Source organism: Aulonocara stuartgranti (assembly GCF_965226115.1).
Source record: "Aulonocara stuartgranti genome assembly, chromosome: 7".
Lineage (NCBI taxonomy): Eukaryota > Metazoa > Chordata > Actinopteri > Cichliformes > Cichlidae > Aulonocara > Aulonocara stuartgranti.
This window is the reverse complement of record NC_138945.1, coordinates 9,951,555-9,979,548: the sequence shown is the minus strand read 5'-3', so window position 1 is coordinate 9,979,548 and position 27,994 is coordinate 9,951,555. Positions and strand designations below refer to the sequence as shown.

The 27,994-nt window shown below is 39.7% G+C and overlaps 1 protein-coding gene across 1 annotated transcript in view; it reads left to right on the top strand.

Annotated features, from left to right (window-relative positions):
- Nucleotides 1-27,994, top strand: part of cpne2 (copine II) — a 56,534-nt gene that overhangs the window by 17,293 nt on the left and 11,247 nt on the right. The window contains exons 7-15 of the mRNA XM_082539432.1: nucleotides 21-104; nucleotides 279-368; nucleotides 669-767; nucleotides 2,566-2,652; nucleotides 4,810-4,869; nucleotides 22,571-22,704; nucleotides 23,872-23,926; nucleotides 24,347-24,398; nucleotides 27,826-27,959. Of these exons, the coding sequence (XP_082395558.1) occupies nucleotides 21-104; nucleotides 279-368; nucleotides 669-767; nucleotides 2,566-2,652; nucleotides 4,810-4,869; nucleotides 22,571-22,704; nucleotides 23,872-23,926; nucleotides 24,347-24,398; nucleotides 27,826-27,959 (795 nt within the window). The remainder of the gene's footprint in view (nucleotides 1-20; nucleotides 105-278; nucleotides 369-668; nucleotides 768-2,565; nucleotides 2,653-4,809; nucleotides 4,870-22,570; nucleotides 22,705-23,871; nucleotides 23,927-24,346; nucleotides 24,399-27,825; nucleotides 27,960-27,994) is intronic.

Sequence of the window (27,994 nt, the reverse complement as noted above, 5' to 3'; positions counted from 1 at the left end):
CCGTGTGTTTGTTTGTGCAGGACTTCTTTGGGAAGTCAGACCCTTACCTGGAGTTTCACAAACAGGGAGAAGATGGTAAATGGATGCTTGTGCACAGGACAGAGGTGAGTCATTGGCAGAGGTTAAACTTACCTTCATCTGACTGTTATTATCGTTCACTGTCATTTTCAGCTAAACTTGGCCTCACACAAAGTGGTACAACTTTAATTACAGACATAAGTTCAGGTAATTGCATCATACATCTGCTCCGCTGCCTATTTTTGTGTCTGTGACTTCAGGTCATAAAGAACACTTTAGATCCAGTGTGGAAACCTTTTACCGTGCCTCTCATTTCTTTGTGCAATGGAGACGTGGACAGAAGCATCAAGGTTAGTAGTAAGAATTTTTACTTTCTCTATTAGAAGACATGTTTAGTATCTAATGTAATCTTCACTGAATCTAACAGGTGAGATCCACTGTGAAAAAAATAAAAAATAATTTTATCGTGTCCTTTGGCTAGAATGTCAAACTTGAAAAAAATTAAAAAGGAAGTGAAGAGTCAGTACAGAAGTGAAAGTAGGACACAGATACCAGAAACCACATAACCGCTTGAGTTTCCACTTTTATTTATAAGCTGCCCATGTGAAAGAAAAGACTAGCATGATGTGATGCATTCTGCACAATTACAGGTGCTGTGTTATGACTACGATAATGATGGAGGACATGACTTCATTGGAGAGTTTCAGACCACAGTTGCAAAGATGAGTGAAGCCCAGAACTCAGTGGAGGTAAAACACTGACATGATTGTGCTTGTGGCTCCATTTTAGCAGGTGGCATGTTAGCATGCTATTCGCTAGCAGATAACACAACTCAAACATGATTTAACACTGTTTATTGATAATAAAGGTGACAGGCTCATGAGAAGAAAATGATCTAGGTCAGAGGTTGCGGCTCGAGAAAGAGCTTATTCAGGATAAGCGGTGCCTCCCAGGTTTAGGATATCGCTGTTACACATATGAAAGAGGCGAGAGTAGGGGGATGCAGGGTGGGCCGCAGAAATGCTAACAAATAGGTGTGCAAGCCAGGAAGGCAGTACGTGCAGCATACATAAAATTAAAGCTAATGAGTTTAAGCATTTGAATCCTTTTGTAATGCAGTGTCAAGCTGTGTACACACTGGAAGCAATTGGGCCAACATTGCAACAAGAAACTAAAGAAAGTGAATCACATTCAGCGACTTTGAGCCAATACGGGCGAAATAAAAGCTGGTGATCAAAAGTGGGCAGGGCCCAAGATAAACTTGACGCAATTTCTAGACAGGACCTGTATATATGACATATGACCTGGATGTGAACACATTAGAGGGTCATCTAAGCAACCAGAACTTGGAATGTCTACAAGCAACCAGGCATCGTACAGCAGTGTGCAACTAGTGAATCGTTTCCAGTGTGTACAGAGTTTAGTAGTAGGGTAATTAGATAATAATAAAGAGACATTATTTAAGTAAATACAATGTAATTACTAGACTTATAACTGTGCAATTGCTTGGTAGTAAGAGTACACATGGGTATATCTTAGGTTAGACTTTGTCTTATGCGACACAGTAACAAACTTGTGATTGGGTTTTACTTTGGTAATTTCATGATATTTATCAACTGATATCAACTTATGAGCCCAAGGGTTAACTTGTAATGTGAAGTGCTATAATTCATTTCTTACCACATGTCTGTATTTCTGCCTGTTGTGGCTTGATTTATAGTTGAGAAGCATTCATTTATACATTGGTATTGTTTCTAATTTTATTGAGATTTATTCTTTTCGCATGTGAGTTCCTGATCTGTCAAAGATGTATGATGCACTGATAAGAACGTAGGTCATTCATTAGCAGGTCTGTGTGTGCGCGCGCGTGTGTTGCTAGTGAAACTGCATGCATGCATGTGCCAAAGCGGCCTCATGACTTGTTCTCCCACTGAGTCTCATCATGTGTGGTAATGATGTTGGGTGGGGGAAATAGCAAGGAAATAAAGATAAGAGGCAGGATGGAGAGGTGGGGGGGTGTAAGCAGAGCGAGAATGGAATGGATAAAAAGAGAAGTGCTTTTGAGATGTAAAATATCCCTTAGCCGAGCCTTAGTAACATGACAAGGCATTTAGAGTTACCTGTCATATGAATCGCTGACTGACTAAAATGTCTGTTTTGATCAGACATTGCCACCTAAGAGTGTGTCTGTGTGACTTACAGTATTAGCAGCCATCCTGTCCTTCACTTTTCTTTCAACAGCATCACATAAAATTAAATCTTTCTGTTTTTTTAACACTGTATTGTTTTCATTTTCACTATATTAATGGTACTATATCACTATAGTTTGACAGTCAAGGTGAACCTGCTCTCATCATTATGGGGAAGCTGTGAATCCAAGTCGCAGTCTTTCGATCGTCTGCCTCTCTGATCATTTTCCCATTTCACACCAACTCTTTTCAACTCTGCTGTCATCTCAGCTTTTCCTCTCCTTGTATTGTCCCTGCTAAACCCACTCCTCTGTTACTGATAGTGACACATTCCTCTTACCCGTTCCTGTATCTGCAGGTGGAGTTTGACTGCATTAATCCCAAGAAACAGAAAAAGAAGAAGAATTATAAAAATTCTGGAGTTATCATTGTCAAGTCCTGCAAGGTGAGGACGGATGGAGGTTTCTTAGCAATCTTAATCTTCGGTTGCATATAAATTTAGTAGAATTGCAGTAGATGTATTCTTTTTCTTACTGCTGTCACCGACACATTCAACTTGTGGCTTCACATATCAAACGTGTTTCCAAATCTAAAATCAGATCAATATTTTTAGATTACCTGGCATATACAGCTTTGTTGTAAACTGGGGAATCTGTACTCAGTCAGGAAATTGAGTGATATTTTAAAAGAATGAAAGTAATGTTTTGGTTTTACATACTCAAGCATTCATCATTATTAGTTGTCATGTTCTGATGTTTCCATATGGTTTAATGTTGGTTTTAACTGAAAGCTTATAGCTCTTATACAGGTGCTAAGTTTATAGTAGATAAAAAAACTTTAATAAAATAAAACACTGTGATTGTTACTGTTATTAAGTAAATTTTGCTAGTCGTGGTTCGGAGCCCCTTGTTGCCTTTATAACTGCCTTAATTCTTCATAGCATACAAGCTGCTGGGAACATTGCTCAGAGATGCTGGTCCATGGTGACATGATGGCTTCACACAGCTGCTGAATCTTTGTCAGCTGCACATCGATGCTCACTTTGAACTTCTGCATGGCCACATGCACTAGATCGCTACCGTGTTGATGATTGAAATTTGTGTTAACAAACAGTTAAAGTCCCCTGAAAAGTTTTTAGGAAGGGGGCAGAAGAAACAGAGCAGTGATGTTTTTCTACAGTTCCACTTATTTGTGTTTTAGTTGCTCCAGCTTCGGAAGGAAATGCTCTCCATTTAGCTGCTACATCTTTACCAGCCGCTTGTATACTTTAACTTTCTGATATTTTGTGCGAACCACCTTGCATATCTTTGCGCCAGGATTTATAAGTGAACCATGAGGCTTCACCGGAAAGTTCTGCAGTAATTCCTGCAGTAATGAACTAAACCCGTCCACACAGAGCAACACAGATATTTCACAATGAATTCAGCAGCACAATTGAGTAAAGTTTGATAATACCACTGGTATATCAAACTTTTGTTTTAACCCTTGTATGGTGTTCGGGTCTGTGAGACCCGTGTTCAGTTTTTTTCAAAAGAAAAATTAAACAATTAATTATTTTTTCACGTGTAAATGTGTTGTGTCTTTCCACTCACTCCACTTGATTATAACTGATTTATTTATAACATTTTATATAAAAGAAAAACGAGAAGCACATTAATTCATAAATGTGATCGAACAAAGGTAAAGGGAAAAAATTAACCATGTTTGCTGTTCATATGTCTTGTAATTGGGATGAAGTAAACATCTGTTGAGTAATTTAACATAAAATTGTTTGATAGTGTTAATTTGGAAAGCCAAAACTCTAGCGGGTCCACCAGACCCATGAACACTGGCTGAGTAACAAAAATACGAACACCACACAAGGGTTAAATATTAGCTCAAGAAGTTTGATCCATTAGCAGTCTAAGCAGGAGCAACAAAAATAACTCACCTACAGTAGCAAATCAAATAAATTATCCGGCCTCTCATCACGTCTTAATGATCCATCTTAACACTCGACTCAGTGAATTTCAGTTTTGATCAACTGACGCACTTCTAACTGGGCGTTCATAACTCCACTTGAATAGCTAATTAGTACGATGGCTCAGAGCCCCACAGAGGACACATTAAGCTGAACCATGGAGTCTTTAGATGCCTGTTGGAATAACATTAAAGCTGTGTGCGTGCAATGACAAGCTTTCATAATTGATTCCTTTCCTTCTTTCCATCTTTTTTTTTCTTACACACAATCATGAACAAGCCTTTGTACAGAGACACACATAGGGCACAGCGCATGAAGAAAATGGCTAATTTAGTAATTATATTTGTTGGCTGGCAGCAGGGATTAGACTAATGACGGTAAAATCCATGCTAAATATTCATTGTAATTGGAGTGCTCAAACAAGATAAGTGGTGCTCTTCTGGTTGCACATTATGTCACGAAAAACATATGTCAGGTTTGTTTAAAAAATTTAAAAAGAATAATGTCTGTGTTTATGTTTGCAGCAAACTTAATGGTGAATGATAGAAAATATAATTTCATCTATAGATCTGATCTTCAGCAGATCAGTTCTCACTTGCACACTTATTTTCCTGATTTCTTGCTTTTTTCCCGTGTCTCTAGATTACAAGGGACTACACTTTTCTGGATTACATACTGGGAGGATGCCAGCTCATGTTTACAGTAAGTACAATATTAGCTTGCATGTTTATATCTCTGAAGTAATGTTATAATGGGATATCGATCCAACTCTAACCCTGTCTTTTATAAACCAAAAGAAAAAGGGTTAAAAACAGAAAGGTGGTACTGATTGTTGTAAAGAGGAGAAATTGGGTATCGTGAAATGTTGAAATGGTTGAAATGGAAAATGAATGAGACAAATGAGGAAAGAAAGGGAGAAAGATAAACAACAAGAAGATATTTTACCAGAGGGAGGGGGAGAGACAGAGAGGCGTCATGGTCTATTTTAGTCTCTTGTTAGTAGAAACTCTTGTGTGTCCCCGATGATGTCACACCTTTTTGTGCAACTCAGTGAATGAGAGAGAAAGAGTCCTCTTTTATAGTAGCCAGGCGCAATCGCTGCCACACATTGAGTTGTTTTATTAATATATTTCCTATAGCACTCATGCAATGAGAGAGTACACACATATACACACATGCACTTCACTGCATGTACACAACAACCCTTTCCCCCTCCTTCTCTATCTCTCCAACAATTTTCCAGCTTTGTGAGCTAGAACCAGGCTCCAGATGTAGCAGAATGAAGATAACATAGTTCCTTACATTTTGTGGTATTTCTTGTAAAGTGTGTTCTCAGATTGGACATCTGTGCTCCACATTGTACAGCTATATTTGTCAAGATTCATGTTTTCTCTACAGATGTACTGCAGGAGAGTTGATCGTTTCTGATTATATAAAATATAATGGATAGTTTAAATATCCTCCATGCACTTTGGTTTTATTCTCTAATGCTGGAAAAAAATACTTTGAGTACTCATACAGAGTAATGTAAAAAAAAAAAAAGTACACCCTTACAGTCTGAGCACCTCTGTAAAAGTATATGTTTTGTCATTTTGCTAGCCTGGAGCATTCATGTGTATGTTAACACAATGCCAGCCAAATTCACTTTAATCTCGTGTTGTGCGATGCTCAGAAAATCTGCAAAAAAATCTCAGTAAATGTTAAAGTTTATGATGGTACAATTAGAAAAGACACTGAATAAGAATGACTTGTTTAGGAAGGGTTGCCTGGAAGAAAGAAAACACAATAATCCCAAAAACCCCCACCCACATGTCAGCATGGGTTAAGTTTGCAAAGTTGTATCTGACAACAATGGACAGACAAGACCAAAGTGGAGATGTTTAGCCACTAAGTAAACCGTGAACTCCTTTGAACAACAAAGTATTGCAGAGTCAAATGTGAGGCCGATATCTAAAATTTGACTCAGATTAGTTGATGCCACAGGACGATGATCCCAGCAACACTACAGCAGAATGTCTGATAAAGAAAAAAATCATGGTGTTTCATTGACCCAGGCTTCAGCATGAAGTGCTGTGGTCGGACCTTAAGATAGCTGTGCGTTAAAATCAACGCCTGCAAACCTTAATGAACTGAAGCAACACTGTAAATAAGAGGGGGCTACAATTCCTCCACAATGATCTGAGAGACTGATACAGAAAATCAGAAAACAGTTTCTCCAAGTTATTACTGAAAGTGGCTCTACAACCTACTGAATCATGGGGTGGATGAGTTTTTGAAAAAGTCACTGTTACATGATTGCAAATGTTGGTATTCAAAAAAACGGCAGAGAGAAAATACATAACCACTAGTGCTGGAGAGATATAACCTGTACTCACAACAATAACTCATACAATGTGAAGTCAGGAAAAGAAGTATTTAATTAAATCGATGTAGCTCTACATATTAAACCAGCCAAGACAGGAAAGGCGATATTACATTTTTAATGCAAAGCATCTGGCATAACAGTTGATTTCCATTATGTTTATTCTATTTAAGAAGGAAAAGGTTTAAATATTAACACGTGCACTTAGGTCCATCATGTAAATTTGCTAGATTTAGCCATATAGGCTAATTTTCATTTGCAGTCACTGGAGGTTAGTGCTATTCATAACCAAATTAATGAAATCCTAACATCTTTCAGGGAAAACCCACATGTGAACACATGTTGTGAGAAAATTAGTGTTGTGGGAATGGGCAGTATGCTGAATTTATCAGTCGAAATTGAAATGCGTAGGAGTTTGTGCTCAGTCAACGAGTTTATATATATGCTGATTACCTTTTTGACATAAACTCTGTGTATTTAGGAGGACAAGAAGCAGTTTTGCCTCAAGGCTCTAATGTTTCCCAAGTGGACACATACATAGAAGTATCCTGTTTTATCTACTATACCTAGTATCTATTTAGCAAGAAGGCATGTGTGTGCATGGTGCAAGGGATCGTACGAAAGTTCATACAATTAGAGCACCCAAAGCTCACAGCACAAAATATCTGCATAGCCCCTCACAATAATGCACTTTCACAAGCTACATACACACACAGTAATAAACCATCGGAACAATGTGATGCGTGAATACCTGTAAATTACTACTTAAATGTTAAATAGATATGGAAATGTCATCATTATCCACCCAGGAATCTGTTTTCATTATTTGCAACATGTTGACACTGCAGAGTAGTTTCGGAGTTTCAGAGTAGCTTCCTTCTGTGATAGAAGGCAGTGTTGACTATTTTTCTGGTCTCAAGAAAGCTGTTGTTGTGCACTGAGCTGTTGAGGACTACATTTTGTCTGAAGCAGTTAGCTGCTAAAGCTGCTAATAACAATGATAACCTCCAGTGTCAACCTGCTATTTACACCTGAGCTTATTGGTGGAAATGAGGCTTTAAAAGAAAAACAAATAGTTAGACACTTGACTACATATTTACAATATGATGTACAATTTAAGTGAACATATGTTTCTCAGTTTCATTTAATTTGTCATTATTTTTGGTCTAAAATGTCCAACTTTTCAAACAGTGTCCATTACATGCTGCTACATGCTCAACAGTATGTGGTGCTGTGATGAGAGCAAAACACAGATTTTAAAGAATTTTGTTTTTAATTTTTCTCAGTAACTAAGATGTTTTTAGACTTGCTAGATTTTAGTTTGTCCAGCTAACTAGAGTATAATGGAACAAGTGGTTACATAAGTAGCTACTTACTGTAGAAAGAGAAGCTGATTTTACCCACTTTGTTTGTAATCACTGAACAAAAATTACAGCCGATGAAGCCGTTAAAACAGAGGCATTATATAATCATGCTGTAGCCTCCAAAGGATGCAATGCAGATCCTATTTCATTGCTGAATTTTTGATAATTCTAGTATTTATTGAATGCTAAATGGGCCTCAGTAGCACATAATTCCTCTTGTATATACTCTACTCGGCAATTGACAACCTGTTAAAACTAGAAGTTGGATTTCTGAGTCGTCCAGCTGTGATAGGCCTTGAGGTTTAGGGCCATTAGGACGCTCTATGTCCAGCCTTCTCTCTTTTCAATGGCTACCGTGAAGGTGAAACACTCATCCCCAGGTAATCAGCCAGCAGTCAAGTGCCCCAACAAAAGGTTGGACAGCTCTCAGCCATGGCAATGTTTCAGCGTTACTGAAAATGCAAACATCCAACACAATGTGTTGAAATATAATAATTACTGGAATTTGCAAACAGGTTCTGACTCACAGAATTGCTTAAATACTTTTTAATCAGTTCCTCACTCAAGGCTCTGCTCTTCTGGAATGTGTTGAATTTCAGTGCAATGGGAACATTTTCCTGCAATAGTGGTTGGTAACTTAAATCCTCCCTGCTCCCTCCTAATCTTTTGGCGTTTGTCACAAACCTGCAGCTCTTTCACTGAGTTACACACACACATACGCAGAGATATTTTACCTTCTCCTGCTTACAGGCGCATTTACTTCACACACGTGAGCACAAACGTATATCCTCCACACTCCATACTTCACACTAAACACTAAAATTGATTTTAAATGCAGATTCCATGGGTAAGTCATGACACACACACACAAAGCACAAGTTCAAAACTCACTATCTGTGTTCATACAGACGTTTTCCTACTGCGCTCTGAACAACCGTGGCGTAGGTGTACATGCACACGTACACAAACATTACACCTCACCTTTTTATGCACGCTGACTGATTCAGACATGTATAATCTCGCGCAGATTCTCAATTACCAAAGAGTTCTCCTCACGTACACACTGGCATTTATATGCTCGGATTTTAGGACCTCGCTCTCTTTCTGTGTTCTCACGTACGCGGGGAAGCGGTCGTGTACAAAAAAGCCCATCCTCACAGTCACACACACATGCAGAAAGAGCTGTTCTCCGGTGTTCAATCAGACTTAGTATGGCTATAATCCTAATCTCCGCGAAGGGGAAGTCTCTCCTCTGGGCTGCAGGAGGTTGAGGAGAGAGCCGCATTTCGGTTACACACTCCAACACAAAGAGACAGCCTGCTACTGCTGATAGGCTGTTTATGAAACATTTTTACTAAATTAAGATATTATTAATATCATATGTTTGATATCATTCAGGGGCCATATAGAGAACAATTAACCTAATGGATTTTCAAGAATCAAAAGCAGACTCTTAGAGAGTATCTGTAGCTTGTGTATATTGTCTGTATATTATACCACAGTGAAAGAAACCACTTCCTGCAGTATAAGCTGAAACTCATATTAGTAACCGCTGTAATGGTCAAATCCATTAGTGTTCATGAGGAGAGTCATTGCTTAGCTTCCGTGTTAAGGAAAATTCCAGTTCATTTCAATGTGTTCTTTTCTACCTTAAAGACCATTTTATTAGGTATCTATTGCCAGTAGTAGGTTGAACTCCCCTTTGCTTTCAGAACTGCCTTTATTTATGATGATTTGTGGCATAGATTCAACAAGGTGATGGAAACATTCCTCAGGGAGTTTGGTCCATATGACACCATCGCATAGTTGCAGCAGATTTGTCCACTGCACATCCGTCATGCATCATGTCCCGTTCCACCTATTGGATTGAGATCTGGTGACTGTGGAGGCCATCTGGGTATAGTGGATTCACCATCGTTTTAAAAAAAGTGTGCCAAAAAAACATCACCCACACTATTACACCAGCAGCCCGAACCAATGATACAATGGATCAATGCTTTCATGTTGTTTACACCAAACAGCAGAAATCGTGACTGAGCTAGTGCAAATCGTAGCCTCAGTTTGCTGTTTTTAGTTGAGAGTGGTGGCACCCAGTGTGGTCCTCTACTGCTGTAGCTCATCTGCTTCAAGGGTTGGCACGTTGTGCATCGACATGGCTTGGCTTATTTGAGTTCCTGTTACCAGCAGTCTGGCCGTTCTTCTCAGAGCTAATCTGGCCAGAGAACTGCCGCTCGCTGGCTGTTTTCTCTTTTTCAGACCATTCTCTGTAAACCCTAGAGATGCTTGTGTGGGAAGATCTCAGTAGATCAGCAGTTTCTGAAATACTCAGACCAGCCTGTCTAGCACCAACAAGCACACCACGTTCAGTCGCCTTTTTCCCCCATTCTGATACTCGCTTTGAACATGATCAAGCAGGTGGTCTTAAACATTTGCACTCTTCATCTTAATCATAGCGATTCAGAGTGCAAATGCATTGCAGCCACTAGCAGCATTAGGGATCTAATGCCACGCCGGCCTGTTTTGCATCTGTAAGGAAGTAAAGAGCTTTCAAGGATGGTAGTAGGTTTTGCTTGTTGTTTCTTTACCTTTTATGGAGATCTGATTGTTTGTTCTGGTCAATCACTTGTCTTTTTTTTCTTAGAAGGGAAAAACACGATTGAGACATTAATGTTCATCGGAACTAATAATAATGGATTGGATTTATATAGTGCTTTTCAAGGCACCCAAAGCGCTTTACAATGCCACTATTCATTCACTCTCACATTCATACACTGGTGGAGGCAGCTACGATTGTAGCCACAGCTGCCCTGGGGCAGACTGACAGAAGCGAGGCTGCCATATCGCGCCATCGGCCCCTCTGGCCAACACCAGTAGGGTAAAGTGTCTTGCCCAAGGACGCAACGACCAGGACAGAGAGCCCAGGGATCGAACCAGTGACCTTCCGGTTACAGATACGCTTCCCAACCACTTAGTTAGTTTAGTCACCCCACTAAACTAACTAAAGCAGCATTAGTGGAATTACTCTTAGTAAACGTAATTTAAAAAATACAGTTTACTCATTTTTCTTTTGGATTCAAACTTTTCACAAATCCTAATGCCAACAGCATCTTACACAGCTTCTCTTTTCAAGATTTTGTCAGCTTTATGTTGTTAAATGCAAGTGTAGCAATCAAATCTACTGTGATGATTAAAATAAAGATGATCGATCGCCACTTTCCTTTCCCTGCTGATATTCAGATTGCCAGCAATAATAACGATGATTACTCGACTCAAGTAAGTAGGCTCCCAAATTTAAATCCTCTTATCACGGTTATCTTTTTGCAGTGGATCTATTTTTGATTATTTTTAACTGGTTCACATCTCTTAAGCTGAAATTGTCTCGTGAATTCATTTAAACTCATTTTATTTTGACAGGTGACTCATAACCCCTTTTGATCAAACATTTCAAAATTTAAAAAAAAAATGATAGAGAGACGTAGACGATGGAAGGAGTCAACCTCCATTCAGTTACACATTCTGCCTTTCAGAATTTACAGAATTTACAACATAGTTATTCTCACAAATATATTTTCATCATTTTCTTATCGTGACTACCTCGGCTGAAAAAATGAACAGAATGTCATGTTAATAACAGCTGCTGTGCTGCTGCAGAATGACACCGAATCAAAGAGAAAGTCGGATGCTACAATCTGTTCTACTATACCTTTTTTGGGCTAGTCCAAAGTCGGTGAAAGTGATTTCCTGCAGTTGCATCACATTTCACATGTAAAAGGGTGATTATGTCTTTAGAGCTAGTCATTTTTTTTCCTCTCCTCTTTTTTTATCCATGCTTTTATTTTGTTTATCTAAAAAAGCATCAGCGTGGATAGCATGTAATTTTATTTCAAAGTTTTTAGTCTCTGCCGAGGTGGAATAATTAGTGTGTCGATAAAAACAAAATAGAACAGAACTGGTGAACAAATCATGACATATAAGAAACACAAACAGTGTGTGTGACTAGCAGCAATGTGGACACTAAAATGTCAGTAAAGTCGGCAGCTTGATAGGAAAGATAGCTCGAAAATACTGTTTATAAAAGACTGACATAGCTTTTGGGTCTTTGTGCTGTGCTGCAGGGGTGTCGTCGTTTCTCCCCCCCCACCACCACACACACACACACACATTTAGAGGTTGCCACGGTGCCTTGCATCCTTTTGTGTTACTCAAGCCATCTGCATGTGCTCCTTCACACATCCATGAATCTTCTTTGGTCTTTATCTTTTCCTCCTGCCTGGCAGCTTCGGCTTCATCATCCTTTGTCCAGTACATCCACTATCCCTCCTCGGCACGTGTCCAAAGCATTTCAGCCTTGCCTCTCCTGCTTTGACTCCAAATCGCTCAACCCGAGCTGTCCCTCTGATATACTCATTCCTAATCCTGTCCATCCTGGTCACTCTCAGAGAAAATCTTAACATTTTCAACTCTGCCACTTCTAGCTGCGCTTCTTGTTGCCATCTTGTCAGCACAAGATGACTCCTGGTAGAAAAAAGTCAGATTGTATAGAAATCACTTTCTTGTTGAATGCAATTTGATATTTATTTTCAAAATTATTCTAAAATAAAGGAAAAATAAAGCGAAATAGATAACACAAGTTGTGCTTCAGGCAGACCTACTTTGTGGCCAAGTCACTGCCGTATGAGCGTGCAGGATTCCTTAACTTCTCATTCAGTTACAACCTTTGCTCATAAACTGACTGTGATAATGGTGATGGCCAAAATGCTTAATTCACAGTCTTCACAAACCAATGTGTGACATCACAGTGGTTAAACCTTTCTTTTATATGCTGTCTATGTGTCAGCTACCAAGTTACGGGCAAGTGGTAATTGATTGTAATTGATTCACTCCACTAAAGACACAAAAAGTAGTTTTAAAAAACCCCACATTGTTGTACATATCATAGCAGTTTGCCTACAAGCACTGAGTCATTCATCATTAGATACTTGGCACTGCTGTGATTTTTATTGTTTTCTTTAAAAAGCATCCAGTGGCTCCTGTGTACCTCACAAAAGCAAAAATATACAACCACAACCAACAAGACAAATATGAACCAAGAGCAGGCTTTCCCACAGTGGGCTGCAGCTTCTGCTTGTCACTGTCTCTTTATCACCTCAGAGTGAGACAGAGAACAACTCCAGAAGATGTTCACACAGGCTCTAACACATTCATCCATCCCTCCATCCATCTATGTGACTGTTTAACTGCAAATGAGCCTGAGAGGTTCTGGCACGAGAACTGGCTCATCAGTACTCGACAGGGTGCAGCTGAGAAAACTCCAGCGTGATTGTCAGCATGTCTGTTATTTGACAGTAATTTGGCAGTAGTCGAATCCATCTATGTAATGCGGTCACAGACGTTTTCTGCCACATTGCTGCGCTAAAATATCCAGTAATGAAATGCTCCTCCGTCACCCCATGATCATTTTAATTCTTGTACTTGCTTGTTAAAACTGTGTGTTTGTCATGGTGTGTTTAGTCTGCTTGTGTGTTCGCAATTACCAATAGCTTGAGGCGAGGAATAAGTTGGAAACAGAATGGTGTCATCTCCTACTGTCATCAAATACACAGCCATCAAACTAATAGCATCTGTCACGGGAGAGGCCACTGGAGGAAAGATGCTGTAACAGTTTAGGGATGATCTTATGCCATCAATTTGGCGTACATATTTTCAGCTTCATAGTAAGACAAAATAAATGACACCAGAGGGGGAAAATATGTACTACATGAGGGAAACAAAAAGCCTACTATACAATAAACCTTTTCTTTTTCTGCTTAGTGGTGTACCTGCAGTACTGTGCTTAAGTCTTAGGCTGCCTCTAATTTTGTTATTTCTTTGCTTCCAATGAGCTATTCTGTAATTTATTTAATAGATTTTCTGAAGGTCTTTCAAAGTACGTAACTCACATAACAGAAAATGTTTTGTTACTAGCACTTTTCTCCCATTTCTTTACTTACAAAAATGCCAAAAATAACAGTTTCATAGGCATAAAATAGTCGTTTTCCACCAACAAGGTGATTCCCTGAGCTATTAGCTGAAACCTTGGTGTATCTTGGAAAAAGGCAAGGCAAGGCAAGTTTATTTGTATAGCACAATTCAACAACAAGGTGATTCAAAGTGCTTTACAGAGACATTAGAAACAAGAACAAATAAAAAGCATGATTTAAAATTGATTAAAACAAGCAAATAAACTAACTAACTAATTAACAAACAAACAAACAAACAACAGTATATGAAATCAAAACAGATAAAATCAGAACAGTAGATAAAATCAGTAGTTAAATGTAAGTTTTGAAATTTAAGCTTAAAGTGTGGATTTGGTGCTTTATTCAAATGCAGCTGAGAACAGGTGAGTCTTCAACCTGGATTTAAATAAACTGAGTGTTTCAGCTGATCTGAGGCTTTCTGGGAGTTTGTTCCAGATATAAGGAGCATAAAAGCTGAATGCAGCTTCTCCGTGTCTGGTTCTGACTCTGGGAACTGATAAAAGACCGGATCCAGATGACCTGAGGGATCTGGATGGTTCATACTGGGTCAGGAGGTCATTGATGTATTTTGGTCCTAAACCATTCAGAGCTTTATAGGCCAGCATCAGAACTTTAAAGTCTATCCTCTGACGGACAGGCAGCCAGTGTAAGGACCTCAGAGCTGGACTGATGTGGTCCACTTTTTTGGTCTTAGTGAGGACTCGAGCAGCAGAGTTCTGAATGAGCTGTAGTTGTCTGACTGATTTTTTAGGTAGACCTGTAAAGATGCTGTTACAGTAATCAAGCCTACTAAAGATGAATGCATGGACTAGTTTTTCCAGGTCCTGTTGAGACATCAGATCTTTTATCCTTGATATATTCTTGAGGTGATAGTAAGCTGACTTTGTTATTGTCTTAATGTGTTTTTCTAAGTTTAGGTCTGCATCCATCACTACACCCAAATTTCTCGCCTTGTTTGTGGTTTTTAGATGTATAGATTGAAGTTCTCTGGTGACCTGTAATCGTTTTTCTTTGGCGCCAAAGACTATTACCTCAGTTTTGTTTTTGTTTAGCTGGAGAAAATTGTGGCACAACCAGTCATTGATTTCCTCAATGCATTTACCAAGAGCCTGTACAGGGCCTCGGTCTCCTGGTGACATTGTGATATATATTTGTGTGTCATCTGCATAGCTGTGATAGTTTATTTTGTTGTTGTTTATAATCTGTGCCAGTGGGAGCATGTAGATGTTAAACAGAAGGGGTCCCAAGATGGAACCTTGGGGAACTCCACATGTGATACTTGTCTGCTCAGATGTGAAGTTACCTATTGATACAAAGTATTTCCTGTTTTCTACGTATGTTTTGAACCAGTTTAGTACAGTTCCTGAAAGACCTGTCCAGTTCTCCAGTCGTTTGAGTAATATGTTGTGGTCAACTGTATCAAATGCTGCACTGAGATCCAGTAAAACTAGGACTGACATTTTTCCACTGTCTGTATTCAGACATATGTCATTAAACACTTTGGTCAGAGCGGTTTCAGTGCTGTGGTTCTGTCTAAAACCTGACTGGAAGGCATCGTAGCAATTATTCTGTTTTAAGAAGTAACTGAGCTGTTGAGAAACTGCTTTTTCAATGATCTTACTTAAAAACGGGAGATTTGAGATCGGCCTGTAGTTGTTCATTTGTGTCTTGTCAAGATTGTCCTTTTTCAGTATAGGTTTGATTACAGCAGTTTTTAGTGATTCTGGAAACACACCTGATAATAAAGAAAAGTTGACGATCTGTAACAGGTCTGACTCTAAAGTCTTTGAGACCTTTTTGAAAAAACTTGTTGGCAGGACATCTAAACAGCAGGAGGAGGAGTTCAGTTGACCTAAGATGTCCTCCAGGTCTTTGCTGTTAATAGGTTGAAACTGTTTCATGGTGTTTAAACAGTTTTTTGGTGGACACAGTACATATCCTGGATCTGCTGTTGATGTACCAATTGCTTGTCTAATTTTTTGGATTTTTTCAGTGAAGAATTTGGCAAAGTCATTGCAGGCCATGGTCGAATGAAGTTCAGCTGCCACTGACACAGGAGGGTTTGTTAGCCTGTCAACTGTAGAAAATAAGACCCGAGCATTATGGCTGTTTTTAGTGATGATGTCAGAGAAGTAGGACCTCCTTGCACTCCTCAGTTGTAAATTATAATTGTGAAGTTTCTCTTTATAGATGTCATAATGAACCTGGAGGTTTGTTTTTCTCCATCTGCGCTCAGCTTTCCTACACTGTCCTTTTTCATTTTTCACCAGTGTGGAGTTTCTCCATGGAGACTTTTTCCTTCCAGAGATAACCTTCACCTTAATGGGAGCAATAGTGTCCATTACATTTAACATGTTAGCATTGAAGCTATTGACGAGCTCATTGACTGACCCTCTGGACAGGTCAGGTGTTAATGGGAAGACCTGGTTAAAAATTGCACTACTGTGTTCAGTTATACACCGTTTTGTGATCACTGTTGTTGATATATTTGTGTGGGCTGAGATTTTACTTTCAAAGAAAACACAGTAATGATCAGACAGGCCCACATCAGACACAGTAACCTTTGAAATGCTCAGGCCTTTGGAGATCAGTAGGTCAAGAGTGTGTCCTCTATTATGTGTGGCCTCTGTTACATGCTGAGTCAGCCCAAAGTTGCCCAGAGTGTTACTCAGGTCTTTAGTCCCTTTGTCCTGAGGGTTGTCCACATGAATGTTAAAATCCCCAGCAATAATTACACAGTCAAAATCAACACAGATCACAGACAGCAGTTCACTGAGGTCATTAAAAAAGTCTGTGCAGTATTTGGGAGGCCTGTAAACATTAAGAAACACAACTTTGGATGGGGCCTTCAGCTGTAAAGCCACATATTCAAAAGACTGAAAACTTCCAGGAGACAGCTGCTTACATTGAAATGATTCATTAAATAAGACAGCAACCCCTCCTATCTACAGCAGATCAACAGTGTATTTAAGTATTTAAGTCATGTCCTTAAGAAATATGAATAAAAAAGTCCCACAAGACTTAAGATCCATCTGGCCCTTCAATTGGTACGTCTTCTTTTTGTTGAAGTCATTCTTAATGAAGGGGAAAGTGGACAAAAGGCTGATGTACGCCAAATTACACATGAACTGAACTGAAAATCAGTGGAATTATGAGTGCAGAAAAGTACCGTCATATTTTGATCTGCCATGCAATAGCATTGAGATGGCATCTGAATGGGAACAGCTTCATTCTTTAGCATGACAATGATCCCAAATACTCTGATAATTCAGTAAAAGCATACTTGGATAGAAAAACACACAATGGTCAGTCATGGATTGGCCTCCCAGGCAAAACAACATTGCTGAAGCCTTGAGGGTTCATAGTAACAGAGAACTGAACAAAAGGCAGCCAGGATCCAAAGAAGAGGTTTGAATGTCTTAAAGAAACCTGGAGAACTATTCCTGATAACTACTTAAAGAAATTCCAAAGGAAAGCTTGCTTGAAAGAGTTCAGGCTTTGTTGAAGTATGAAGGTGGTCATAAAAAATGTTGACTTTGAACCTCATTGGAATTGTACAAACTCTATTTTCCCTTATATAATGTACTTACATGAATTTATGTTTCAATAAAGTACTCCACCTGTTTTCCATCTTCCTAGCAAAAAATTAAGAAATGTGGAGAGGCTTTGCACAGTGATGCAGTCATCCGTGCTATCACAAATCGTAAGCAGACCAAATAGAAAAACTAATATGTTAGCAGAAATCTGATCTTGGCTATGATACCAGCAGTGAGAGATTCTAAAACACTTGACCTGGGCAGCCCTGAGCCAGGCTTTTTGAAGCTGCGAGACCTTCAGGAACATACAGGGAGTGCAGAATTATTAGGCAAGTTGTATTTTTGAGGAATAATTTTATTCTTGAACAACAACCATGTTCTCAATGAACCCAAAAAACTCATTAATATCAAAGCTGAATGTTTTTGGAAGTAGTTTTTAGTTTGTTTTTAGTTTTAGCTATTTTAGGGGGATATCTGTGTGTGCAGGTGACTATTACTGTGCATAATTATTAGGCAACTTAACAAAAAACAAATATATACCCATTTCAATTATTTATTTTTACCAGTAAAACCAATATAACATCTCCACATTCACAAATATACATTTCTGACATTCAAAAACAAAAACAAATCAGCGACCAATATAGCCACCTTTCTTTGCAAGGACACTCAAAAGCCTGCCATCCATGGATTCTGTCAGTGTTTTGATCTGTTCACCGTCAACATTGCGTGCAGCAGCAACCACAGCCTCCCAGACACTGTTCAGAGAGGTGTACTGTTTTCCCTCCTTGTAAATCTCACATTTGATGATGGACCACAGGTTCTCAATGGGGTTCAGATCAGGTGAACAAGGTGGCCATGTCATTAGTTTTTCTTCTTTTATACCCTTTCTTGCCAGCCACGCTGTGGAGTACTTGGACGTGTGTGATGGAGCATTGTCCTGCATGAAAATCATGTTTTTCTTGAAGGACGCAGACTTCTTCCTGTACCACTGCTTGAAGAAGGTGTCTTCCAGAAACTGGCAGTAGGACTGGGAGTTGAGCTTGACTCCATCCTCAACCCAAAAAGGCCCCACAAGCTCATCTTTGATGATACCAGCCCAAACCAGTACTCCACCTCCACCTTGCTGGCGTCTGAGTCGGACTGGAGCTCTCTGCCCTTTACCAATCCAGCCACGGGCCCATCCATCTGGCCCATCAAGACTCACTCTCATTTCATCAGTCCATAAAACCTTAGAAAAACCAGTCTTGAGATATTTCTTGGCCCAGTCTTGACGTTTCAGCTTGTGTGTCTTGTTCAGTGGTGGTCGTCTTTCAGCCTTTCTTACCTTGGCCATGTCTCTGAGTATTGCACACCTTGTGCTTTTGGGCACTCCAGTGATGTTGCAGCTCTGAAATATGGCCAAACTGGTGGCAAGTGGCATCTTGGCAGCTGCACGCTTGACTTTTCTCAGTTCATGGGCAGTTATTTTGCGCCTTGGTTTTTCCACACGCTTCTTGCGACCCTGTTGACTATTTTGAATGAAACGCTTGATTGTTCGATGATCACGCTTCAGAAGCTTTGCAATTTTGAGACTGCTGCATCCCTCTGCAAGATATCTCACTATTTTTGACTTTTCTGAGCCTGTCAAGTCCTTCTTTTGACCCATTTTGCCAAAGGAAAGGACGTTGCCTAACAATTATGCACACCTGATATAGGGTGTTGATGTCATTAGACCACACCCATTCTCATTACAGAGATGCACATCACCTAATATGCTTAATTGGTAGTAGGCTTTCGAGCCTATACAGCTTGGAGTAAGACAACATGCATGAAGAGGATGATGTGGACAAAATACTCATTTGCCTAATAATTCTGCACTCCCTGTATTCTCAGCTATATCCATATGAAAAAGAAGCAGAACTTTATTTTTGCACGTGCTGTATGTCTCATAGATTATTCATGAAACTTGCCACTTTCACATCTAGTAAGACAGACAACCACACGCTTTCACATCCACACACACAGCCGATTTACACTCCCCAATTAACCTAACATGCATGTCTTTAGACTGTGGGAGGAAGCTAGAGCGGAATCCTATGCAAACCATTACTTCACACAAAAAGGCCCCGGCCAACTCCTTTTGCTGTGAGTCAACAGTGCTAATCACTATACCACCATGCTGCCCCTCATGCAACATAATTATAAGGATTAAGTGTGACTCAAGTAAACATTATATATTTGAGAAGAATGCAAAAGAGTCCACTTTGATGATGAGTAAATCGTAGTCTTGTGAGACTTGCATGAAAAAATAAACATGTACTGTTAAAGACAAAAGAATATATAATATTTTTTTCCTTTTTCCATATGTGTATTGTGTTGATGAAAGGAGTGAAAAACCAACACATTGTGTCAGTTTAGAGGCCTATAGGAGAATGTGGGAGAAGTGAAGATGAGGCTTCTTGGAAGTCCTGCTGGGAGACTTCAGAGCTCCTACTGAGTTTGACTGTCGAGACACACGAGAGACTGGGAAAGAGACACCAGCACGTTCTTTTTTATTTTTTCGTTAACCTGATCAACTGTCTTCTCTTTTCTACATTTTAGACACATCACATGTAAAGATGAATGCCAAGCTGCATCCATATATATACTCTCTGTTTGCAATGCTCAGACACCTATTTAGCATCAAGTCACAGAAAAATAAAATACTCAGCTTTCACTTACTAAAACTGAAGCACACACTTTTTGGACGTGCTGTTCTGGGGGCAGCCTCAAGTGGCCTTCAGAGGAACTGCAGCTTTTGGCACCGTTCACTCTTCATTTTCAGACCCAGAGATTGTCACTTTGTTTTAATCTGTCTTTTGTAATGGCCTGGACCTGCACTATTTAGATTTGTACACAGTGCAGATAACTCGAATGGCTGTAATGAGTAACTCATAATGAACAGATCTCCAGGCTGAATTGCCTATTTAGAATTCTAATAATGATTTTGCAAGAAGTAGAAAAAATATCTTTTTTTTTCCTTCTCGGAGACGAAGGAGAAAGCCAGTATTATGTGGAGACTGCTCTCGTCTGACTGTTCTCCGGTGACAGTCAGTTTTATATTGCAGCTTCAATAATAAATAATAAATCTAAATAATAAATTTGACCTGCTAAAATTCCAGCTGGCACCAGCTTTTGGGGGCAGATTTTTGTATGGTGAGGCATCGATTGGTTGATCTGAAAGTATATGTGTCATCTGGAAGAAATTATTCTAAAATTAACCAGGGGCAACAGTTCAAGGCTAAATTCAGGCTTAATCAGGGCAATCTCTACGAGGATTAGGAAGCTGTGAAAATTCAGGTGTAGCGGTCAGAATTGGAAGATAATAACGCTTCAGGTAAATTTTACTTTCCCTCTGGAAGCAAATCCAATGACTGACTCAACTCTGCTGAAATGAAACTCCTTCACTCGGTAATGTTGCTGATGCAAAAGTGTGTTTCTGAGCCAAAAGATGAATGGATGTTCTTGTGTCCTGTTGCTTGGTTTCCGTGTTAGCTATGGGTTTACAGATAATGGCCTCATAAAACGTATTTGTTCGCTTAACACCCTGAAGTGCGGTTTTTACACAGAGTGCCGAGGAACAATTTTAACAGCTAAAAGTAAAGGAAGGATGCTTTCAAAAACAGTTGAATTAGTGGATTTCATCTAATTGAGAAAAAGTAATGAAAAGAAACAACGTAAATGGATAGTAGACCAAATGCTTGTGGGTGTTTAGGCTTGTTTTTCTGCTGCAGAACGAAACCAATATGATCAGAGGCCTCACTGATTTGAGTGCGATGGATAAGAACGAAAAAATCTGTGCCTAAAACTTCTGCACAATTCTGTATGTTGTTGTCACATGCCCACAATACAAAACACAGCAGCACCCTAATTCTGTCACCCTGCATTTCTGTACCCGTCACTCCTGCTTCTCCTGTTGCTCTTTAAACTCTTTCCTCTCCTTGCCCTACCACTCCTTACCTCATTTTCCCAATTTTCTCCCTTGTACTCACTCACCCCCCACCTTTGCTCCCTTCTCCGTTATATCTTTTCTCGGTCCTTGTCCTTACTGAACTAGAACATTGTTGTCTTATAATACACCAAACGAAAGACAGAAGAAGAAGATCGTTTTAGACTATGTTTAAGCTGATAGGAGGGAGGCGGAGATTGTGGGTCGGGTTCTTGTCAGCACACAAACCACTATTCACTGCCTGAGGAAAAGCCTGTCACTCTTAATCTCATATTGGGTTTGGCTGCACTTCCCTGCGTTTGTGTTTTCCAGTGTGTGTGTGTTTGCTGCATGTGGAAAGTGTCTGTGTGTGCTCATATATGTGTCTCCTGTACGTCACCCTGTGGTAATCTGTGTTAAAAGAAAAAAAATCTCCATATGATTTCGGGGTCATCGCATGATTTTTATTTGTCTCTATTTACCCCAAAACATATACTGTGGAACTGCATTTACCTTCAGTTTTACTGACTAGAATTCACTGTACATATCCTCGAGGCTCCAAATGTACTTTCACGTCTCTATTACAAATTACATAAATATCAGTTAGCTGTATAAACCTGGGGTTACAGTCTCACACGCTAACACAAATTCCTGTCTAATAAGGAAACACGCACAATGTTTCTTTTAGTGTTTAAGTTTGAACACAAATCCAACAACACAAAGTAAAGTTAAAATCCAGCCCAGAGAGACTTCGAAACGAACACCACAGTGATTTTACTTTAGGAACATGTACAGGTGGAAATGAAGGCTACAATGCTACAAGCCTAGCTGCTGTTCACTGGTTTTGTCCAGTGGTTGCAGGGTTGGGATTCGCCATTCACACAGCTAAAACATCACTCTGGCTAGCTGTGTGCGTGCATGCTGTCTGCAGGTGCTTGCAAAGAGCTGATGTTATGTTAGCAGTATGATGCAGGTAATTCTGTCCTGGACACATGTTGCATTTCACTATTTCCTTCTTGTTCGTTAATGAAAGAAAAATAAAAGTAATGCCAAAGTAATCGCCATTCCTCAGAAGTTTCAGACCCTCCACCATTGTCCTCCTCCCTGCACATGATTTGGAAACGAATGCAATGTGATAACTACTGATCTGTCACCTCTTTGTATTTTAATAGGTCGGTATAGACTTCACGGCATCCAATGGGAACCCCCGAGAACCGTCCTCCCTCCACTACATCAACCCACTGGGCAGCAACGAGTACCTCGCTGCCATTTTAGCTGTTGGACAAATCATACAGGACTATGATACGTGAGTATTTAAATCAAATCCTGTGGGGTGGTGCAATGTTTTTAGTCAGTTTAGTGCAAACATTTACATTTTGCATACGTTTCTTGCAAAGAAAGGTCGCAGTAAGAGATGAGTGAGGCTAGTTGATGTAAAGGTTTATCGTTTCACTGCTGAGATCCATAAACTGTACAGATAAGATGGACTTAGTCTCTGTATCCTCATTTTTATATATTTTTACTGCCTTGCTGAAGCGTTGAGCCTTTATAGGAATCTCTCAATAAAAAGGCAGGCCTACCCAAAATTATACCCTGCTTTATCATATATTTTACTCTAAACAGCCCCAGAATTTATAAACTAATTATCATGTTGCACTGAAGAAAAACTTGAAACTGCTGATTAAGACCACAAACTCATTACGAAGTCAAAATTAAAGTAAGCAGTGATGTCATTTTATCATGGAGCATTCAAACTCTGCTCCCAGCGGTTCATCAAAAAAATAAGAGTTTAGAGTAGCTGCGCATTGACTTTTCAGACTATGCCATGTTTATATACAGACTATGCTAATCATATTAACTTGTGAACCACAAAGAGAGTGACTGGGGTCCTTAAAAGAACAACAATGATGCATTGGTTTCAGAGCATTTTGACGAAGACATTTACATATTCCAGTTTTGAAGTTTGAGCTTCGAGCAGTTGAGGCTTTGTGGAAAGAACTAAACAGGTTTATCAGTTCCCTAATACCCATCTTAATCCCATCATCTACACAAGCGCCACTGCACAGAGCTGTAGCATGGGCATCGCTTTTGGACTTTAAACACACAAACATCTATTTGTTCTTTTACATTTTGTGTTAAAAATAAGACAGTATAAACACCAATAGCATCTATCGACTGCTATTCCTCCTCTTTCAGTAAATAATTGTACATCAGTATGTCTGATTTTCTGTCCTGTCCTGTCTTTAATGTTTTTCTTTGTGAGAAGACATTTTTCCTCACTGCATCATTTTACCACCAGTTCTCTTCTTGCTTTTCTGTAAATGTCTTTGAATGTGTTTCTATGTGAACAAGGTAACAGGATTTTTCCTGCTATCTAAATCCAGCTTTTTGAATTTGTATGCAAAAAAAAAGGAAAAAAAAAAAAAGAAGGTTTAACTAATGTTCCAATCTGTTGTCATGGTTTCCTCCTCAGTGACAAAATGTTTCCAGCTCTGGGATTTGGAGCCCAACTCCCACCAGACTGGAAGGTATGTGTGTGTTGATGGTGTTGTTGTTGTTGTTGTTGTGCGCGTATGTGTGTGTGTTCCAAACACAAACGTAGGTGATACATGTATATGCATGTGGCAAAGAGAGAGGAGGGTGGGTTGTCATCAGCAGACTTACAGTTAAAGCCGAGATGTATTATTTTACACACAGACACACAGGGAGACACACAAATAAAACTATAAGCATTATAGATGCATATTCACATGATTACGCAACTGTCAACCCATCTGTGTTGCCATGGCACTGAGCTGATGAAAAGGACAAAGAAGAGAGAGCAGCACACAGAGGGATGGAGAGAGGGTGGGAGGGAGAAGGTGGGAGAAATGGACGCAATTTCTTAACAATATTGTACAGCGTAGTGAAGGATTATCATTCGATTCATTCATTTCTTTTCTCCTCAGGTGTCACATGAATTTGCCATCAACTTTAACCCAACAAACCCTTTCTGTTCAGGTGAGTTACCACACAGGAGGTTATGATGTCATCTAGACCTTTGCGGCAACCTTATAAGTATTTACAAATAGTTCTCATTTTCATTCATTTTTTTATTTACCCCATCTGAGTTCTGTCTAGTCTAGAAGTCTAGATACCCCATTTACATTTTTGGCCTTTCATACATGATATTAGTTATTTTTCAACATAAACCCATACCATAAAAACATACTTTGATATGTTTACACTTATAGGATGTTGTCATGTTTTTGGATGCAAAAAATAAAGCCACTAACTAGTTAATAGGTGTAAAACCTGTCATTTACAGATAGCTATATAATTAAGGTTATGGCAGAAAAAACACTGTGTGATTAAAAGAAACCACTAATAAAAAAAAACATGCCAACTCCAGATCATGTGACCGCAGCAGGTGGTGCACTCCTCTCTAAGTGCCTTGCTGAGTAAATAACTCCTTAACACATCACCTACACTTGCTACTTTGGATGCTCGTCTAAATTAGAAGTATGAACGCTAATGCACATTATGACACCAAACAGTTCAGAGCAGTGAAAACAGTCCATTCCTTCACATTTAAATATTAAAGTAACAGTGTCTAACAACTCTGACTCTGGGAATCTTTACACAGATTGATTAAATGTTACAACACTCAGGCTTCTGAACAAAAAAAATAACATAAAAAAGAGTAGTTTTTACTATTAGCCGTGGCTACACTTACGCTTTAAACACTGGACTTCAACTTGAGTGTGTTTATTGAGTATAAAGCACCATACCCGAGCAAAGCCTTACAGAGCTGCTTGCATGGCTGCAGATCCTTGTTTCTGAGTAAGAGTAAGTGCATACCCTCACCTTCATCGCACAAAGATGACTTGAAAAGATTCATAAATTGTCAGCACCTCGCTGTAATAACCTCATAGTAAGCTCTCCTTTTACTACACTGAGCTTGCATCTGCTAACACGTTTGAAATGTGTAGGATGCAAACGTATTTATTGACAATTGCAAATCAATTGAGTGCCAACTGCTAAAAGCACATCTGTGAGACCCAGAAAAAAAAATTGTGATTGTGTAACACACGTTTTAGCCTGACTGAGGCAAAGAGGTTATGTTAAATAACTCCATTTATACTCACCCCTGTGCTGAAAAAGGCCCGCGTCAGAACATGAAGTTCAGCTTGTGTTTATTTAAAAAAAAAAACTGCCTCTGCAAATGCCCTTTTCTTTTTAGGGTTAGCTTATTTTCTGGGCCAATACAGCCTCCAGTGCACTCTGAAATGAAAAATTCTAGGCCAAAGGGAAAAAAAGACTTCAGCTGTTATGCAAAACTTTATTCTTGAAACTGCAATATGCAGCTGTCCTGATAACAGAATGGTTTTATGTTCTCAACTATCGGTGTGCAATGTTTTGAATAAGTGCACATTTGTGCGGCATGTTTTTCTCTGAATGTGTATATCTTTATGAAGATGCGAGTGAAGGGAACACAAGTTTTTATATGTATGTATAATTCATATATTCATATATATATATATGAATATATGAATTATACATACATACATACATACATATATATATATATATATATATATATATATATATATATATATATATATATATATATATATATATATATGTGTGTGTGTGTGTGTGTATATATACACATACATATATATATATATATATATATATATATATATATATATATATATATATATATATATACATACATACATATATATATGTATATATATGTGTATACACATACATATATATATACACAGAGAGCTCTTCTCTTCTTTCTAGCGGCCTCTTCATGGTTCCCATTTTGTACCTGGGGATCCCGCAGGCAAATGGGAACCATGAAGAGGCCGCTAGAAAGGCTGCAACCACCAAGTACCTGCAGAGGGTCAGGCAAGTCCTGAGGAGTCAGCTGAATGGTAAGAACAAGATCCGGGCCATCAACACGTACGCCCTGCCCGTGATCAGGTACCCTGCTGGGGTAATAGGCTGGCCAAAGGAGGAGATAGAAGCCACTGACATAAAGACAAGAAAGCTCCTTACCATGCATGGAGGGTTTCACCCCAAGTCCAGCACCCTGAGGCTGTACGCTAAGCGGAAGGAAGGGGGCCGGGGACTGGTGAGTGTCAGCACCACAGTCCAGGATGAGACAACGAACATCCAAGAATACATTGGGAAGATGGCCCCAACTGACCGAGTGCTCAGTGAATACCTCAGGCAGCAGAAACCCAAGAAAGAGGAGGGAGACGAGGAACCATCATGGAAGGACAGGCCCCTGCACGGTATGTACCACCGGCAGATAGAGGAGGTGGCTGATATCCAGAAATCCTACCAGTGGCTGGATAAAGCTGGACTGAAAGACAGCACAGAGGCACTAATCATGGCAGCACAAGAACAAGCTCTGAGTACAAGATCCATAGAGGCTGGGGTCTATCACACCAGGCAAGACCCCAGGTGCAGGCTGTGTAAAGATGCCCCAGAGACAATCCAGCACATAACAGCAGGGTGCAAGATGCTAGCAGGCAAGGCATACATGGAACGCCATAACCAAGTGGCCGGCATAGTGTACAGGAACATCTGTGCTGAGTACAACCTGGAAGTCCCGAGGTCAAAATGGGAGATGCCCCCAAGGGTGGTGGAGAATGACCGAGCTAAGATCCTGTGGGACTTCCAGATACAGACGGACAAAATGGTGGTGGCTAACCAACCGGACATAGTGGTGGTAGACAAACAGAAGAAGACGGCCGTAGTGATCGATGTAGCGGTTCCGAATGACAGCAATATCAGGAAGAAGGAACACGAGAAGCTGGAGAAATACCAAGGGCTCAGAGAAGAGCTCGAGAGGATGTGGAAGGTGAAGGTAACGGTGGTCCCCGTGGTAATCGGAGCACTAGGTGCGGTGACTCCCAAGCTAGGCGAGTGGCTCCAGCAGATCCCGGGAATAACATCGGAGATCTCTGTCCAGAAGAGCGCAGTCCTGGGAACAGCTAAGACACTGCGCAGGACCCTCAAGCTCCCAGGCCTCTGGTAGAGGACCCGAGCTTGAAGGATAAACCGCCCGCAGGGGCGTGCTGGGTGTATATATATATATGTATATATATATATATATATATATATATATATATATATATATATATATATATATATATATATATATATATATATATATATGAATAAGCTATATATATGAATAAGCACTAATGATGTAGGACTTGTGTCTAGACTTATGTCTAGTTTTCAATTTTGACCTTGAAATACTCTATATAAACTTTTTCCCATCTCTCCCAGGACTTTACAAACCTCTCTCCCTCTTGCTTTTCTCTCTGTTTCTTTCCTGCCCTCACTATTTCCAGCTCATCTTCACATTTAAAGTGTATTTGAGTCTAAATTGTTTCTCTCTGCCTTTCTGCATCTTTAGGTGTGGAGGGCATTGCCCAGGCCTACTCTGCGTGTCTCCCTCACATTCGTTTCTACGGTCCGACAAACTTTGCTCCAATCATCAACCATGTAGCACGTTTTGCTTCTCAGGCCCTTCAACAGGAGAAAGCAGCGGTGGGTGGCTACAACTTACCTATTTACCTGCTTTT